The following is an 18,789-nucleotide window of genomic DNA, read 5'->3' on the forward strand; positions in this document are numbered from 1 at the left end:
GCCTGTTGGCCATCTGTATGTCTTCTTTGGAGAAATCTCTGTTCAGATCTTTTGCCCATTTTTAAATTGGGTTGTTGATTTTATGTTGTTGAGATGTATGAGTTCTTTGTATATTTTGGATATTAACCCCTTCTCTCTTATTTTAGCCATTTTAATAAATGTGCACTGTTATCTCATTATAGCTTTCATTTACATTTCCCCACTGATAAATGACATTGAGCATCTTTTCATATGCTTAATTGCTAAACCTATATCTTCTCGTTAAAGTATCTGTTCAAACCATTTGTCCCTTTTTTTTTAATTGGGTGGTTGGTTTTCTTATTGAATTTTAAGAGTTACAGCCATTCCATTCCTAGGTACTTACCTAAGAGAAATGGAAACATGTATCTACATGAAGACCTCTACAAGAATATTCATAGTGTAATAGCCAAAAACTAGAAACAACCCAAATGTTCATCAACAAGTGAATTGATAAACAAAATGTGGCACATCCGTACAATAAAAGGGAACAAAATATTGGTACACACAAAACGTGGATGTATTTTGTAAGTGAAACAAGCCAGACAAAAAGAGAACGTACACCTTTTAGGATTCCATTTATAGAAAATTTTAGAGAATGCAAACTAATGGATAGTGACAGAATGCAGATCAGTGCTTGCCTGAAGAAAGGGGGCAGAGGGGACATATTACAGAGTCACAAGGACACTTTTGGAGTGATACATATATTAATTAACTTATATCTTATTATATCTTAATATATATTAAGACATATTAATTAACTATCTTAAACATATTGATGATTGCATGGGTATATGCGTATGTCAGAACTTATCAAAGTGTACACGTCAAACACATGAGTCTATCGTATGTCAATGATAGCGCAATAAAAAAAAATAGCTTTTAGGAAAGAAATTTGACCAGTGAACAGAAGAGAAGCTCTGAGTTACCACTTTTCTTTCATAGCTGAGGAGTTATTCAACATCCAGGGGTTTTGGTACCTAAAGTATATTAAAGAAAGAAACAAATAAATCCCCTTAAGGAAAAATAGAACGATAAAGAAGAATTTTACAGCTTTAAAATTATCTGATTTTTCATAGCATTAAATCTGTGACCTAAAAAAGGGAGGAGTGCTTCTGTGAAATTCAGTCCAAAGACAATCATTTTGCAGATAGGAGTTCTTAAAGCATTTAAATGGAGCACCCAGTCTGGAAAAAACCCCACATTTGTGTAAAACCTCAAAGGACCCCAGTTGTACCAAATAGGCATTGTCTTATTTACACACCAAACTGCATCCATTTTTGTATCCCTTGTGCCAAAATATTCCCTTTCTGATTATTTACTATTCACCTTTTTATCTTGGATACTTACAACTTCTATTCTGAGAACATTACTTTTATGCATTTTCTAAAATACATATAATTTACAGAAGAAAACAATAATTAACTGCATGCTTATGGAATAAGATGGCATGTAGGATGTGTTAACAATAACCTTGGAAAGAGTCTTCATGTGGTGATAATGCCTCACTAGTCTTCCGACCTAATACCCAACTGTAAACCTGAATCTATTAAGGGGGAGTAAACCCTTTCTGAAATAACACTTTTAATTTTTTCCAAGCTACACAAAGAAGAAGAAACATGATTCAATGGAGTTGGGAAATGGCACCAGGGTAAAAGAATTTATATTTCTAGGACTTACTCAGTCCCAAGATCTCAGTTTGGTCTTATTTCTTTTTCTGTGTTTTGTGTACATGACAACTTTGCTGGGAAACCTCCTCATCATGGTCACTGTGACCTGTGAGCCTCGCCTTCACACCCCCATGTACTTCCTGCTCCGCAATCTAGCCATCCTTGACATCTGCTTCTCCTCCATCACTGCTCCAAAGGTCCTGGCAGACCTTCTGTCAAAGATAAAGACCATATCCTATACTAGCTGCATGACACAAACGTTCTTCTTCCATCTCCTCGGTGGAGCAGATATTTTCTCTCTCTCTGTGATGGCATTTGATCGCTACATAGCCATCTCCAAGCCCCTGCATTATGTCACCATGATGAGTAGGGGGCGATGCACTGCCCTCATTTTGGCTTCCTGGGTGGGGGGCTTTGTCCACTCCATCATGCAAATTTCCCTATTGCTGCCCCTCCCTTTCTGTGGACCCAATGTTCTTGACAGCTTCTACTGTGATGTCCCCCATGTCCTCAAACTCGCCTGTACAGACACCTCTGCACTTGAGCTCCTGATGATTTCCAACAATGGCTTAGTGAGTACCCTGTGGTTTATCTTCCTGCTTGTGTCCTACACAGTCATCCTAATGATGCTGAGGTCTCAGGCAGGGGAGGGCAGGAGGAAAGCCATCTCCACCTGCACCTCACACATCACGGTGGTGACCCTGCACTTTGTGCCCTGCATCTATGTCTATGCCCGGCCCTTCACTGCCCTCCCCACAGATAAAGCCATCTCTGTCACCTTCACTGTCATCTCCCCTCTGATGAACCCCTTGATCTACACTCTGAGGAACCAAGAAATGAAGTCAGCCATGAAGAGACTGAAGAGAAGACTCATGCCTTCTGTGGTGGAATAGAATAAGAGTTTCCAACCTCTTCATCACCAAGGACTCCTTTCATCATTTTTCCCACAGAGTCCTATTTATATACTCAAATATATTATCAATAAACCAACTACACGTACTAGGTAACAATTTATTTTTCTAGTAAATTAATAGGTTGCTGGTAACCCTAGCTTCTGGTAAGCATAAAGTAACTAGTGCTACAGGATTGAGCTGATTGATGTATTTCCATTCAAAGAACAAAGTAACAATGTGTCAGGACAACTATATCGCAGGTGAAGAGATTGATTAAATCCAACTCCTTTTCCAGAGGTAAGTACACAGAAGCCTAGAGTTAGAGTGATTTGCTCAAGAACTCATATCCACTTAATCACAGAGATAAGTCTTCAGATACCCAATTGATTGCTCTTAAACCATTTGGATGTAATGTATTACATTACTGGACCTGTCTATGCCAAACTGTAATCCTGTTCTAGAAAGATTTCATGATCACTGCAAATGCAGCACCCGTATATGGGGACAAATGGCCCATCACAGATTAAGACTTTTTTTTGCTTAGTTGAACACCACATGGGCTTGTGACCTCTTGAGAACCTCAAAGGCACACAATTGTTGTCCTCCTGGATTCCTATAAGGAACGAAGAAGCTTTGAAAGACTTCCCATAATGGCCTACAGGGATTTATCTTATGCAGAACTGCACGTGCCAGATTCACATTCTTGTGATAAGTTTAGACAAAGGCAGAACCTCAGAAATCCTACACAACGAGCAAGCCATTCTCATTATTCAAGAACTGATCTTCTAGTCCAGCCTTACCAGGGCCAATCTCAGACTGGGTTCTCCATTGAGAATTTACACTCTTTTCACTTCCCACTTCCTGAGAGAGAGAGAGGAAGGGTTAAAGAAGATAAAACTCTAAACAATCCAGTCTTCAATTTGTTGGTGTTTGTGAAGAAGTAAAAGGTAGTGTTTTTGTCTGGGAAAGCATGGTAAAAGTAAACCATTATAGCTGAATGCTCTAACCTCAGAGTCATACGGCCTTGGGTCCAAATCCTATCTCTGCCATCCCTCAACTGTGTGATCTTGAGCAAATTATTTCATGTCTTCACAGGTCATATGTCACTTATAAAAAGGTACTTATAATATCCATCTCATGGAGTTGTTGTCAGGGTTAAAATGAGATGGTATATGTGAAACATACAATGCCTGGCAGATAGTAAATTCTCAGTGAAAGGCAAATATCATTATTAATACCATCCAAATTGCTCTACATTATGCACATTCTGACCTGAACCCTAACCCCAACCCCCAATGATCTGTTACACTCTCCTACTACAGGGCCACTACTCCTCATTATTGGAAAAAACTGATGGGGTAGCAAAACATAGGAATATACATTGAATTCAAAGCATTTTTCATCCAGCTTTCTTGGGCCAGCGCCATGGCCAAGTGGTTAAGTTCGTGTGCTCTGCTTCAGCAGCCCAGGGATTAACTGGTTCAGATCCTGGATGCAGACGTGGCATCACTCGTCAGGCCACGGTGAGGCGGAGTCCCACATTTCACAACCAGAGGCACTCACAACTAGAACCTACAACTGTGTACTGGGGGGCTTTGGGGAGAAGAACAAAAAAAAAAGATGGCAACAGTTTTAGCTCAGGTGTCAATCTAGGAAAAAAACAAATTTCTAGCTTTCTGTCATTAAAACATGACTACAGCTTTGCTGGTTATTTTTATAGCTTAAAAAGTCATCCTGAAGCTGTTGACATAATGCATTGGATAGTTTCATATTAAAAGAAAGTAATGGATCAAATATAAACCCTTGGCTTTTCTGGCAGGGATAAGGGATCAGAACAAGAAGTCAGATCACCCAGGACAGAGAAGAGCCCAAGTAGAGTTAGCCAAAGGATACTGAGCGTTGAGGACAAACTTTACTTATGTCCCACTTTGGATCTGGAATGGCACCATAAGCATTGATTAACTAACTGGTTCATTGCCATTTCTTGTCACCTGGTCTATAAATTCTAAATGTTTACCATATTGACCTACTTCCCCTAACATGAAAATTCTAAGAATAATTCACATTTGTCAAGTCACCGTTCATAAGGTCCTGCTACCTTTGCTCAGGTAGCACTGGTCACGAGTCTCTAAGCTTTTCTATGTGAAATTGCCTATGAAAAATGCATGCCACAAACCACCTTACAGTCTATTTCATGCCAATTTGTCCTTTTCTGTCCTTCCTATCTCTTGTGAATCACTCAAATCAGAGTTTTATCACTATGTCAGAATTGGATGGCACCAAAGATCTATGGGGACTGAATCACTGATTGTATCTCAGAGGCATAATCCCAGGAGACCAAGGACCAAAGAACTCCTGCCACATCACTGTCCCTGAGACTTTCTCAAGCCATGTTTAAACACACAACACAATCTGATTCAATATTTCAGGAGAAGGAGAAAGAATTACATCTGATTACATAAACATTATCATTACTCTGGATGACATAAAATCTAAAGCTGGGTTGCATTTGTTCCAATTAAATCAGCTTTTATTATTTTTAAGCTCTGTTCCTAATAGCCATGGAAAGGTTGACTGGCTCTGGACACACACACATAGCTTTCAAACTACCCCTTCTTACATTGTTCCCTGAATCGAATATTTCAATGATCAACATCTCTGGGTACCTGTGAACCCAATAACATAAAATTATTCTGAAGTAATTAACCTGATGAACATCAACAGCTGTCACTGTGCTACCTTCCTAGATTCTAAGGGAGCTGTGGATCTTAGAGATGTAGATTAAGATAATTGTATAGCCTCAATGAATATATTGCATTCAACAGAAATTGGACATATAAATCTACACCATTCAGTCTCTAACAGCGGCCCTGGCAGTAGCCACAAAGATTTGATTTTTCCCTCACTACCCTTTTATTTAAGCTTTATTTCCCAGCCCCCTAAGCAAAGCAATTTTGGTTAGAAGGAAGACAGCACAGTCCTTGGTGTGGTTTAACACACTTTCTTTAACACACATCTGCCACATTCATTTGGTCAACCAAGTCACTGAGGCTGGCCAGGCTGCAGGGGATGAGACCCCACCTGTCAGTGGGAGGAGCAGCAGAGAAGCCGCAGCCCACGTGAAGTTTTGTCGTACGCCATAGTTCATCAAGTCTAAGATGCCATCGTTTGTAAGACACATCCTGACTTCAAAGACACCAAAATGTCACAAAGGAGTCACGATAGAATGGATGAAACGTAGTGCGTGCATGCTGAGTTGTGGTGTAAAATGGGTGGGCTGCAGTTAATGTTCAAAACTTGGGTAAATTACATTCCAAAGTGAGGACCAAGAAGCAATTTTTCCCGACATCTAAAGACTGAGGGTTTAAAACACAGAGGGTCTCCCTAAAATAACTATTAAAATATTATTATAGAAAATGTCACACAAATGCAAAAAGAGAATACTATGATAAACCCTCATGAATCCATCACCCACCTTCAACAACTATCAACCCACACGGTCAATTTGGTTTGACCCATATCCTGACCTACCCCTCCGCCAAGATTATTGTCAAGCAAATCCCAGACACGGTCATTTCATCTGTAAATACTGGGCACACAACACGTGCCCTCGGTTGTAATCATAGTAACCCACTTGGCCCAGCAATGAATAACACCTCCAGCCTTCCTCATGGCAACAGTGAACACGGATTCAGCTCTGCTGGGAGCTGGGGAGGAGAAAGGGAGGTGCGGGAAAGCTGAAATTCTCATCCCCCAGAAGGAGATGCCAAGAGGCAAAGTCCACACTGGAGGAATCGAGAGGCCACATTAAGCACGTGTTATGTAGGAGCCCGGGCGTCACGGCTCCCTCTCTCGGCTCACCATGTTCCCACCGGGGGGTGGGTCCCTTGGGGTAGAGCCAGGTCTATCCATCCGGGTATCTCCCGGGCAGGGCAGCTCTTCTCCAGAATGTCGAAAGGTGGAATGGGGTGAACGGGGGCCTCACAAGCATGTGTCTGTGTGCAAATCGCAGGATCCTGTGAACGTGAGTTTATTTGGGAAAGGGGTCTTTGTAGGTGTAACTAAGTGAAGCGTCTTGAGGTGAGACCATCCCAGATGACCTAGGTGGGCCAGTGACAAGTGTCCTCGTAAGAGACAGAAGATAAGACACAGGGTGGGGCCACGTGAAGACAGAGGCAGAGACGGGAGACCCGGCTCACAGCCCAGGAGGCCAACAAGCACTGAAAGCGGGAAGAGGCGAAGGATGGATCCTCCACGCCAGCCCTGCTCCTCCCTGCACTGGGTGTGCCCTCGGCGTGTGCCAGGTGGAGGGGGCGCACGCAGCGCTGGCCTCAAACAACAGGACTCCAAAAGGTGCCCCACTGAGTCAAGGACACGCGGTTGCAAAACCACTGGCTACTACTCCTCACCGAGGAGTTAAGCTAAGGAAATGTCAGAAACAGAAGCCTCTGAGCTATTTGGGAATGCACTCGATGACATGTCGGTGGTTAGGACAGCACCCACAGCACCCGGACGCCCACCTCGCTATCCACCTGCCGGAGATACAGGGGAGACACGCTCCTCCCCAGACCCTGGGGAGCCCATCCCCATGAGCACAGGACTTAGCCAGCAAAAGAGCAAAGAAAACCCCAAACCCACAATTACCTTAAAGTGCATGATGTGAGACTTGAAAAGAGAAACTTAAGGGCAGCAATTATGAGGCTAAAGGAGGCTCGACAGAGTTCTAGCGGTGGGAAGGGTCCAGAGAGTCTTCAGTGTGGCCACACCTGGCTTGCGAATGGCTCCCATCCCCGCCGACTGCGGGCGAGCCCTGGGACACTGCGTGTGGGGCGAGCAGACCCGGGAGGCGTGGCTGAGAGTGCGCCTAGCACAGCAGAGTGCGCCTAGCACAGCAGAGCTACTGCAACACCGGCCTGTGCTCTCTGCGTCGTTCTGAGCTGACCTTTTGTTAAAGGCGTAAACGGAACCACCGAATGAAGTTTTAATCAAACACCTGCAACTTAAAGAGTCAATGATGACCTGGTCTGCTTCCAGAAGCTTCAGGCTACCCAAGGCTTGCCCAGCTTTGATCAGGCAAACGGACTGGTGGGTGAAAAAGCAGGGAAGCGCTATGTGCTTTTGAGTCTCACGCTTAAGTGAACCCAAGAACGAGGAAATGCCAAGAAAAGGCTGCCCCCAACAAAACTGGAAAACCAGCCAGCACAGGCTCTCAAGAGAACACCAAACCACCGGATCGCTGTGCCCTGACGGACACCAGCTGGAATGTATTCACCCGAATAAAGAAAACACGTCACTCAGGAGAGGCGGCCGTCAGCCCTGGAAGGACAGCAGAACAGGAAAAGGAAAACCGAGGCGACAGTCAGCAGCGCCCACCCAACACAGCGCGAGGCATGGGGTCGGCCTGGGCATCGTGCACCCCCAGACCTGATGACAATACTGCGGTGGGGGGAGGGCGGGCGACAGCACGTAGGGGCTGAGGCATCGGGTGCCCTGGGCCTGGCGCTGCCAGCCACGAGCGCCGCGCCTTGCCGCCCTGCAGCCGGGCGCATCCTGCCTGCCTGCCTGCCCGGGCCCGTCGGCGCGTCCCTCCCCTCTCGCGCCGGACTGCTTCATGACTCAGGACTCCATCTGAGCGCTCCGAGACCAGGCTCCCTGGGAACCAGAAGGACACAGCCCAGGGCGGGAGCAGCAGGAGAGCAGGGCCCCAGTGCGCGCATGGACTGACGCGCCTCCGCGCCTCCCTGTGGCCTGCGGTGCCTCTGAGCGCCAGGCTGCCCGGGCCTGGTCCCCCAGGTCTCAGCGAGAGAGGGTCTGGGCCTCGGGGGCCGAGGCGGGAAGCCCCTGGGCTTCCTGGCGGGGACGCCCCCATCCTGTGCTTCCATCCCCAGCTTTTTCATTCTGTCAACTGATTTCTACCCAAGAAAGTCCACTCGACCACACTGCCGCCACTGAATCAGCCTGGAGCCGGAGATGAGCCAGCTGCGGCCGATTTGTCACAGGATGACAGCTTATTCTCAGTATCCTTTATTGGCAGTGGAAAACGCCTCAGTACTTTATTGAAAGAAAGCAATAAATAATACTGTGATAAAAATAGTTCAAAAGGAGACTGTACATACTTTGTTACATAATCAGGAGGTTCACACAAGATTAACAGAAAACAGAATGTAACAACGAAAGAATCGTACAAGGAAGTTAAAAGCAGAAACCGAATGTAAACCGTCCACCGACAAAATGAGCTGTATAATAAATAATGCACCGTGGTGGGAACACATTTCCTGCTGGCTCTTTAATGTGCCATTTAAAAAGGAAAAGTTACACCTGCTACTTAGACAGTCCAAAACGGCTATATCGTCAAAAGCTAAAAATGTACCAATAGGTCCCTCCTTTCAACATGTTTACAAACAAATGTAAAAAGATGATTTACATAAGAAAAAATAAGGCCTTTAGTAGAGTCGCACTGCGTGGTTTCCTGGTTTCAGGGAGCCCGCGCCTTCCTCTTCCGGCACGGGCGTCCCTGTGGAGCGCGGTGCTTCCTGCTTGGTCCTCAAAGAGCAGCGGGGCGGGGGCCCGCGTCCACCCGTCGGGGCAGAGCCCGGAGAGCCCCCCAGCCCTTCCTGTGGCCGAGAGAAGTACTCCCGGCTGGGGCTCGTGCCGGGCGCTGAGGACAAGCCGTGCGGGTCTCCAGGGACGAGCTCTGCAAGCTACTGAGAGCCACCAGAGATGCTCACAGTTCTGACGGCCCCTTCAGCCCAAATTTTATCAGAAGCTCATATTTAACACCAGGTACTTTCAGTCTGTTCACGCTGCAGGATAAAGCATTTCTTGCTAGAAAAAGTAGAGTAAGGTCAGTCATTAAAACGCAATTGCTTGAAATTAAGTCTGCTTGTTTCAAAATGATTGTTGTAGAGCTGGTTACATTTGTCAGGATAACGCGCACCATGTCATGATGATCTTACAAATGCAAATGCAGTAAAATCCTCTTCTCTCTCGCCGATTATTATTAAAAAATTAATGATAATTACAATAAACGCATAATTTACAAAAGCCCTGTATCTTTTCATAGGATTTATACATACAAGCATTACAGTACATTCGTTTGAAAGACTAAAATTAGATAGAAGAACAGAATCGATTTGAAAGGATATTTATAGCCTGGATATACATGAAAAAGTAACTAACTATATAAATGAAGTCATATGTTTACATAAATATAAGAAACATTAAATTCTAAAATATTTTCTCTATGGTATTCGTGAATTTTTCACTAATTAAAAACTCTGTAATAAAATATCTTAGGGTCCATGTAACAAGTATCAACAGATTGCAGATCCACTGAATTCTGAAAGGCCGTCTTCGCCGGGTCCCGAGCGCTGCACGGTCATCTGTAGAAGTAGTGTGGGTAAACTGGAAAGGAAGCACAAACAGGACAATCAGCCTCAGGACGGGCCGCCCGGCGCGCACCTGCGTCCTGAGGCCCAGCCCTGCCTCCCTGCCCCTTGCGCTGTAGCTGCTTGAGAACTGAGATGAAACGTCAAGGAGTACGCGTATCAATGAGAAAATTCCTTGCTGACTTCCTTTTGGCGTATGTCTAACAGTTACCAATTAAAAAGATTAGGAAACCAATCAAACCTTCTGGCGGAGACGTGAAAAGTGGAGAGCGGAACACAGCCCCCGGCCCTGGTGCCACGAGCAGGGGCTGGGCTCCCAGCCCCACGTCACCCCTTCAGCGCGAGCGGGCTGCTCGTAACTGCACCCCTGCGATGGCAACGCAGCTGTGTGTTTAAAACCACCCACCAGGCCCTCAGGGTTCACGACAGCGTGGCCCCAGGAAACCTGGCTGTGCGGGGTGCGGCTCATTCAAGAACGTGTATTTCGAAGAAAGCCAGCGGGCGCCGCTGACCTGGGAGCGACACCAGCACGGATGCCAGGGTCAAGGCGGAGAGCCGCCGTGCCGGGCGCTCTCAACCACGGGTGGTCGCCAGCCAAGAGCTGAGCCGGTGAGCTCCTGCCACGCGCTGCTCTCCTGCCTCCCCACCCCCAAAAGACATTAGCAGATACTGAAAAGAGTCCAGCACTTTCAGTTTTAAGGAAAAAATGCAAATACACTTTTTTCCTTAACAAATGAGGATACACGAACCCCTCTGTGACCAACTGTGAGCATACAGAACACCAGAACCACGTAACGGGTGCAGCCGGGCTTGCGTGCGTGTTCCTAAAGGCCTGCAGGAACGGAAACGGGCTCTCCGGGCCAGGCAGCGCCCCCGTGCGGTCACCCGGCCGCCTCTGCGGCCTCCGGGCACGCGGAGCCCTCTACTCACCACGGGGCTTCAGCAGGAGTAAGTCCTGACCGTGGCGGCGTCCAGCCTCTGCGCTCCCGACACGCTGCCTGCTCCGACACCGGGGAGGAAGCGTGCAAACACAGCGTGCGGTTAGTCTTCAGACGTCACACGGGGCACACGTACACACACATCTGCACACCTACAACACCACCTACTGAGGGCTCCCAGGGAAACTGCTAGATGGGAGCGGATGAGCCAGGGAAAGAGAACCTAAGCATTGCCAGGAGGGGCTTCTCTTCAGCCCCCAGCAGCCCTGGGAGCCACTGGCAGCTAATCTCACGACAGCAAGGACGCGTCAGATGATACACACTTCGTGATGTCCTCTGTGTAAGTGACAACTACTTCAGCTGGTAAATTTGTTTCTCCTGAAACTCTCTAGATTTGCAGAGCAACTAGACTTTTCTTCGGGGCCTAAACGTGATATCCCCAAGGCCGGTGTGAGGTAGATAACCCGGGGCAGCGCTAGACACCACGGGGTGCAGGTGACCGGAGTCAAATGCAGGCCTGGCCTGAGGGAGACGCGCCCTCGGGCCACCTGCCCTCCGCGCCTGTCTGAGGGAGCATCCAGGGCACTCCTCCCCAGGGCCGGGCTGCAGGGGGTGGGTAGAGGACAATGACTCATCTAAGAACACTAAAACCCAGTCTCAGTTTCTGCCGGAAGTGATGTGTACCACTGAGGCCTTGTTCCTGTCGAGAAACACACGGCACGGCCCAAGAGGTGAGCCCCGCCTCTCCCCTGCAACCTGGACAGAAAATGTGCAAACACCTGGAGCAGATATTCCCGACTGCCAATTACACAGTTTGTGTTCCCTCGGGTCCAGCAGGAACACGTTTTATCAAGAATGTGCCGTGGTTCCAGAAGAGATGGCACGACAGCCGGCACTGTCGGTGAGCATGGGTCATCTTTCCAAACCCTGACCCTGAGGTCCCAGGAGGCCAGCTATAGCTTCCCCGATGCCCCTTATTTAAGAAGGCATTGAGCAGTCCACTCTCCCGGGGTTGGGCCTCAGTTTTCCCACAAGGGTCAACAGCCGTCTTCCATGTAATATATTCCCTACACCTCTCTCTAGGCTTATTTTTAATTTATCTGAACTCTAATCTCAATGTCGCCGTCAATACTGAACACGGGAAGTGTGACTGAGTCTGAGGAAACTGGGCACGAAGCTGTGAAGAAAATCAGAAGGCGCTCCGGCAGCCTATTCAATAAGTGGAGGGCCGAGTTACCGTTAGAGTTATACAAATTACCTCATGCTCCTTGGAATAAGAATGCTACTGAAGACACTGCTACTCTTGCCCCATTAACCAGATCACTGAGCTCTGCAGAGAGATGCAGGCTTCCAGCAGCAGTGCTGCCCTGGGGGCCATCTCACCAAGCGTCCGGCTGAGCGAAGGCTTTACACACACGCGCTTTTCTCTTATTTTGATATAAGCAAGTGAGAGCCAAACTCACAAACCTACATATGGGAAGGGCTAAGAACAGGGAAACTTGTAAAAGCCAACTCAGGACAATTTTTAAAAGCGCTTCCTTTCCCATAGCCGATCCATGGGCCACAGAGATGAGAATGAAGTCCTTCGTAACGGGAGTGTGGCTACAATGGCCCCAGCGGCCAGCACCACATGGGACCAGGACCCGCAGACGCCTCCTACGAGCCTGACGAGGAGCAGCCGTTTCACTGCCACAGCCGCTGAAGAGGACACGGCTGTACGACGACGGCCCTACAGACGGGGAGACTGAGGCCCAGTGCTCGAGGCTGTGCCCCTCCTCAGCGGCAGAGCCAGGGTCCACAGAGGCCATCTGCCCTTGATCCTGTCATCGTGGGGGCCGCGGTCAGAGCTGAGAGGTCGGTCAGTAAAGCGCGGCCAACTTGTCATCAGCCGTGTCCTCCAAGCGGAGCGGCGGTCAAAGGGAAAACCGCAAGCTCCATCTGGAACCCTGACTGCAAGGCTCGTGCGCTCCCACGGCCCACCGCGCTCCAGTGACGACCTGCCCAGGCTCACCTTCTTCCTCCTCTCCGTCCTTATGGTGCGCAGTGACAGGGACCAATGCCAGCAGGGGTGGAGGGAGGAAAGGGAAGGCTCACAGAGGGGGAAACTGTGTTCTCTAAGATGGACTCAGTCACCTCTCCAGGTGGAGAGACGTCCCGGGAGCACCCGGCGTGGCCCGAGAGCTGCTGCACCACCTTGCGGCGGAGCCTTCCAGGGCTGCCTGCCACACACACAGGCTACAGGACGTCCACTCAGCACGCCGAGAACACACACGACGCTCAGCTTTATTAGTTGGAAGGATATGCTAAGATTCAACCAGACAAGACTCTAAAAAACCTACATTATTGTTAAACTGTTATGCACAGATGTTAGGATTCATTTTAAAACACTTAACCTGGGCATGCACCAGTACTCAATGCCTTGTAACACATCCAAGAGGCCATTCTGGATCACTGTTAACATTCCAGCCACAAAGCTGCTCTTGCCGCCCACAGCGGCTGGCCGCCCCTGCACACCTACCGTCCAGCTGCGTCTTCTTCGGCTGCATGGAGGGTGAGGACAGAGAGGAGGTGACCCGGAAGTTGGCGGGGAGAGTCTCTGCGGACCCAGCAGCTAAGCCACGAACATCCTTTGGTCTAAATTTTTTTCTCCAAGAAGGTGCTCTCCTAAAGCTTTTATCATCGTCCTGGGAAATTAAAGGACAGAAAACAAGACTGATTTTAAAATAAAGGACAAAAATAGACAGTCAAGTTACCAGCCTTGAACCTGACTGCTGAACTCGTCACTGCATGTTTGTTCACACCTATTTAACCCGTTCCTGATAACCACAGGATCTACTGTCCCCACCGGGAACTTCTGAGAGTGACAGGCCCAGTAACACTATGTGGGGCCCTCACTGGGCATCGATGAGGACGGCCCTGGGCCGGCCAGGTGCATGTGCCTCCTGTTCATCACCCCGTTTCCTTTCTTATCTTGGAGAAATCATCTTCTTGCCGTATAAGATAATACATTTCTATTTGTCTTAAAATAGTTTCCAAGCTGTAAGCAGTTCTGCCTTAGAGCCGGGGAAGAGCCAGCAAGCGCTCCTTTAGCTGTCCTCCTAGTCACCAGGCAAACTCACGTTTTCTTAAGGGGCAACGAAGGAAAGAATAAAAACAGTGTGGGAACAAACCAGTCACGACTGTGTGAGGGGAAATTAACATGTTGCGTTTCTCTAATCTCCTTCTAACAGGTTTCTCCAAAGCACAGGGACTCTGGATTGGGGTCAGACATCCAGCGGTCCCCAAACATAGCCCATGGACGCCATGCCTCGGCTGCCACCAATGTTGATGGGAACAACATTTTTGAGGGCTATCAAAACTTCAATAGCAAATATTTTAAAAACAGAAAACCTCAGACTGAAAATACGAGTTTCTTACTATCTCATTTGTTAACACATTTTTGAGAGCAAAGCTTAGCTCAGGAGGTAAAATCATCCCCACCCTTAGAAGAGAGACTGCCGACGGGGCTCACGTGCGTATAAACAAATAATTCACACTGAATGCAAATTTAAATAAAATTCATTAGGCTGAAAACTCACTTCATCAAACCTTCTGTCCGTCCCCATGACCAAAAGGTTGTTAAATTCTCGTTCCAAGACAGCGCGAGCCTGAAATCATAACGAAACAACAATACCGCAAAGCTTCATCAATCTAATCTGAAGGACGTTAGCATATCACAACTGTTTTTCAAATCAAGACTTTTAAAAAGCTCAGGCTATAAACACCTTGAGCCATGACAGCATTTAATTTAATTGAATTAATTAATTTATTTGAGGAAGATTAGCACTGAGCTAACACCAGCTGCCAATCCTCCTCTTTTTTGCTGAGGAAGACTGGCCCTGAGCTAGAATCCATGCCCATCGTCCTCTATTTTATATGTGGGACGCTGCCACAGCATGGCTTGCCAAGTGCTTCCACGTCTGCACCCGGGCTCCGAACCGGCGAACCCCGGGCTGCCGAGAAGCAGAACGTGCGCACTTAACCACTGCAACACCGGGCTGGCCCCCACAACCACATTTTAAATTAGGGGATTCCTGCGGAGCCCATGGATGGGCTTTCAGGGAAAGGGACCCATGACCGCTGGCAGACTATCTACGAAAGTGTGCTCTGTGGGTTGGTGCTGGTGGGGGGATGGGGGGTATCGGCAAAAGACATACAATCTTCTGTAGAAGAAGAATAAATTTCCTGATTCTCAGGTGAGCCCGTGTGTCAAAAAGAATCACACAGGGCAATAGAAACAAAATTAACAGAATCTCCATCGGTGTACCTATGAGCATTTCTCTTTCCACGTAAGAACTAAATACATGTCGTCACTCCTACGAGCATATGGACTTGAACGAAGTTTCCCCTTTTTTTTTTATCGCAAGACTCTCATGCTGACAACAGAAAATGGAAGGACAGGCAAAACTAATGAAGAATTAAGCATTGCTGGTTTGGAACCAGTATTTTGTGGATTAGGGATAGTTGTCTGAGGTACTGTGAAGTTTTGTGTCCACTCAGTTAACCAGCTAGATGTCTCCATCAGGAGACCTGACTGAACGCTGAGTGAGAGCCGGGCCGGCTCTGCAGCATACCTGTGTGTTCTGCTTAGGGATCCGTAACAAGAGTGCCAGTGCGCTGAAATCGAAGGTTTCATCTAAGGCCACAAGTGCACCGTGAACGCCACTCTCCACCAGATTGTTTGCATATTCTTTAAGACCAATTGAGACGATCCAGCGAATCACTCGATCGTTGCTCCACACAAGCACGTCTACAGGTGAACAGAAACAATTAGAACGGCGTCTGCACAAAGCTGTCTTCATCATGCACACCTGTAACAGCACACAGAAGGTGGGCAGGCAACCGCTGCTGCATTTAGAGGTCACGCCTCGGCCCTCCTCCATCGAAGGGAAACTGTCCCACTAGAACTCATGCTGCCAAAGAACCCAAGAGCAATGAAGTTCTTACGGACATTTATTTTCTAGAGAACAGAAAATGAGGAGGATCCAGGGTCAGAAACCAGAAGGACAGAGAAGAAGCTGAATGCCCACCAGGCACGAGCGCGCTTCCTCTACAGCCTTCAGAGTTTCTGAAACACTTTCTTTTCGTCAGAGAAGGAGTTGGCGCCCTGCTCGATTCAACACAAATCTCTCATTTGTAATCTTGAAGCTTGTTTCCTTGAAGCCTTTTTTGTTGTCTCATTTTAAAAAGAGAGAAACTTAAAGATGCTCTCCAGCATATCAGAGACTGGGGGGAAGATCTTACACCACACGAAGTGATCCATTATTAAATTCGCTCTAGTAGAGATCTAAAAATAGCCACTCCATGAAAATATCTCCGGATGCTCACCAATCACTTCCAAAGACAACTTTTGTCAACTATAAAAAGATTTAAAACAGATACAGAAAACAGACAAAACTGATTTACCCATTTTATTTCCAATGCCCTTTTATACTACACACACACACACTATATATATAGTATAAAATATACGCACTACATATATAGTATAAAGTGTGTATATATATATAGTATAAAAGCTGGCTTACGGTTTTTCTTGTGATTCACGTTAGCTCAATCATGACCAGACTATCCTTTAAACGGGCTGTGTCCTCAACCAGTTTTGTCTTCAGTTTCTTTCTTTGTAAAACCTGGGGAAGAAGACAGCACTCACACGCACAGGGTTGTGGGAAGGATTAAATAATTAACCTCTGAAAGTGCTTCGAGTTCTTAAGTCTTACCTATTATTATGACTGTTGTTAGTGATTTCTTTATTCTGAAAATTCTGGGAGATTTTACTTTGAGCTTAATCGTTAACGTCTTACTTAAAAGCAGACTATTGTAGTCGATGCTTTCGAGGCATGCCGGGTGAGAGGCTCCCATTGCATCTCCCCACCTGCGCTCTCACTGAGCCGCCTCTGCCATCGTCCCCTGCTAAGGAGCTCCTCCTCCACCTCCAAGGCCCAGCTGAACCAGCGCCTCTGTGCTGCCCCCTGAGCCCTGGAGGCAGAGACACAGGGCTCCGTCTGTGCTCCTGAAGCCCTCTGATAAGTGGCTAGAGCAGAATCGCCACACTGGAGTCCAGTGAGCCGATAGCAGAGTCCTGCCCGTCTGTGCCCTGGTGTTACCCAGCAGTGTGGCAGGGGGTGGCATTTCTGAGTGAAGGAGTACACACGTCAGAACAAGTCACAGGAGGAGTGTTCCCCTTGAGACGGTTCGCGCAGACTGACGTAAGCACAAGAAAGTAGGCACAGGTGCTGTGGCTCAGAGGAGGACCGTGCTTCCTCCCAGAGATGCAGGGCGTGGTGGCGCACCCTGGTGGTAAGTCACGAGCTGCCCCACAGCACGGCCGCACACAGACAGGTGCTGTGGTGCTGCGGCCAGGGAGCGAACCTGGGCCGCTGAGTGCTGGGGGCCAGACTTGAACCACCAGGCCATGAGAGGAGGGTCTTCAAAGCACTCATCTCCAACCCTCCCTCCTCTGTAAGGATGCCAGACTAGTTTTCTCCACTTAACAAATTTCCTAATATTTTTAAAAATGGGAAATCACTAACCCACAGCCAGCATCATACTCAACGGGGAAAAACTGAGCGCCATCCCCCTGAGAACAGGAACAAGACAAGGGAGCCCACTCCCACCACTCTTACTGAACATAGTACTGCAGGTTTGGGCCAGAGCAATTAGGCAAGAAAAAGAAAGAAAAGGAATCCAAATTGGCAGTGAAGAAGTGTAACTTTCACTGTTTGCAGACGACATGATTTTATATAGAGAAAACCCTAAAGAAGCCATGGCGGGGCCGGCTCGGTGGCTGAGTGGCTAAGTTCGCGCGCTCCGCTGAGGCAGCCCAGGGTTCGGATCCTGGGCACGGACATGGCACCGCTCATCAGGCCACGTTGAGACGGCATCCCACATCCCACAACTAGAAAGACATGCAACTAAGATATGCAACTATGTACCAGGGGGGTTTGGGAAATAAAGCAGAAAAAAAAGATTGGCAACAGTTGTTAGCCTAGGTGCCAATCTTTAAAAAAAAAAAAAAAGAAGCCATGGGAAAACTATTAGAAATAAACATCTACAGCAAAGTTGCAGGATACAAAGTCTACTTACAAAAATCAGTTGCATTTCTCTACTCTAATAACAAACTAACAGAACGAGAACTCAAGAATAGAATACCATTTACAATCGCAACAAAGAGAATAAAATATCTAGAAATAGGGGTGACGTCAGCAACATGGCAGCGTGAGCTCACCCAGGACTCTCTCCCCTCCAAATTACAACTAAAAAGAGCAACTGCTTTCCAACCAAAAAAAAAAAATCCCAATAACAGAAATCCTCACAGACCCACAGCAGCCAAACGACGGAAGGCTGGAGCCGCCCTCAGAGGAGCTGGAACGGGGTCTTCGCTCCCTCCCCTAGAGACTGGGATCGCTGCCGTGGGTGTGAGAAGGAGCAGGGGAGGGGCCGTGCATTGGGAGATCGTGCAGGACTCCCACCGCTGGAGCAGCGGAAACCCTCTAACAGGGGACAGCTTTCGCGTGGGGGAACCCCAGCAAGCCAGGGCCCTGGGAGACCAGAGAGCGAGAGCTGTGCCAATCCAGGTCGGCATGAGAGAAAGTGTCCCTCCTCCCTCAACCCATGCTGGGTGCCACCATCGTGGCTGAAGGCGCAGGGCTCAGAACCAAGGCTCTCGACCCCCATCTAGTGGCGACAGGCTGTACCTGCAACCAAATAACAGCATCATGCGCAAAAACCTCTCCTCTACCATCCAGCAATTTATAAAAGTTCCAGTCCAAAAGGAAAACAATAAAAACACAGAATTATGTCCTGAGGGCTTGGAAATGGGTAAAGTAAGTCAAGAGGAGTT

The 18,789-nt window shown here is 47.7% G+C and overlaps 2 protein-coding genes across 23 annotated transcripts in view; one reads left to right on the plus strand and one right to left on the minus strand.

Annotated features, from left to right (window-relative positions):
- Nucleotides 1–1,645: 1,645 nt before the first annotated feature.
- On the plus strand, nucleotides 1,646–2,581 carry LOC138916671 (olfactory receptor 4D11-like). Its single transcript, XM_070229800.1, has one exon. The coding sequence runs from the start codon at nucleotides 1,646–1,648 to the stop codon at nucleotides 2,579–2,581; it is 936 nt and encodes a 311-aa protein (XP_070085901.1).
- A 6,020-nt stretch (nucleotides 2,582–8,601) lies between these two features.
- The window catches only part of LOC138916669 (liprin-alpha-1-like), a 105,927-nt gene continuing 95,739 nt past the window's right edge, over nucleotides 8,602–18,789 (minus strand). For 9 of the 22 annotated variants that reach the window (XM_070229785.1, XM_070229786.1, XM_070229796.1 and 6 more), the window contains 4 exons: nucleotides 15,521–15,696; nucleotides 14,486–14,554; nucleotides 13,426–13,591; nucleotides 10,765–10,967 (listed from right to left, as the gene is read on the minus strand). In XM_070229785.1, the coding sequence (XP_070085886.1) occupies nucleotides 10,909–10,967; nucleotides 13,426–13,591; nucleotides 14,486–14,554; nucleotides 15,521–15,696 (470 nt within the window). In that variant the 3' untranslated portion in view covers nucleotides 10,765–10,908. Of the gene's footprint in view, nucleotides 9,986–10,764; nucleotides 10,968–13,425; nucleotides 13,592–14,485; nucleotides 14,555–15,520; nucleotides 15,697–16,163; nucleotides 16,304–16,474; nucleotides 16,577–18,789 lie in introns of those variants that run through there. The other 13 variants (XR_011423977.1, XM_070229780.1, XM_070229779.1 and 10 more) reach the window with 4 other exon arrangements.

Source organism: Equus caballus, chromosome 12, assembly GCF_041296265.1.
Source record: "Equus caballus isolate H_3958 breed thoroughbred chromosome 12, TB-T2T, whole genome shotgun sequence".
Taxonomy (NCBI): Eukaryota; Metazoa; Chordata; class Mammalia; order Perissodactyla; family Equidae; genus Equus; species Equus caballus.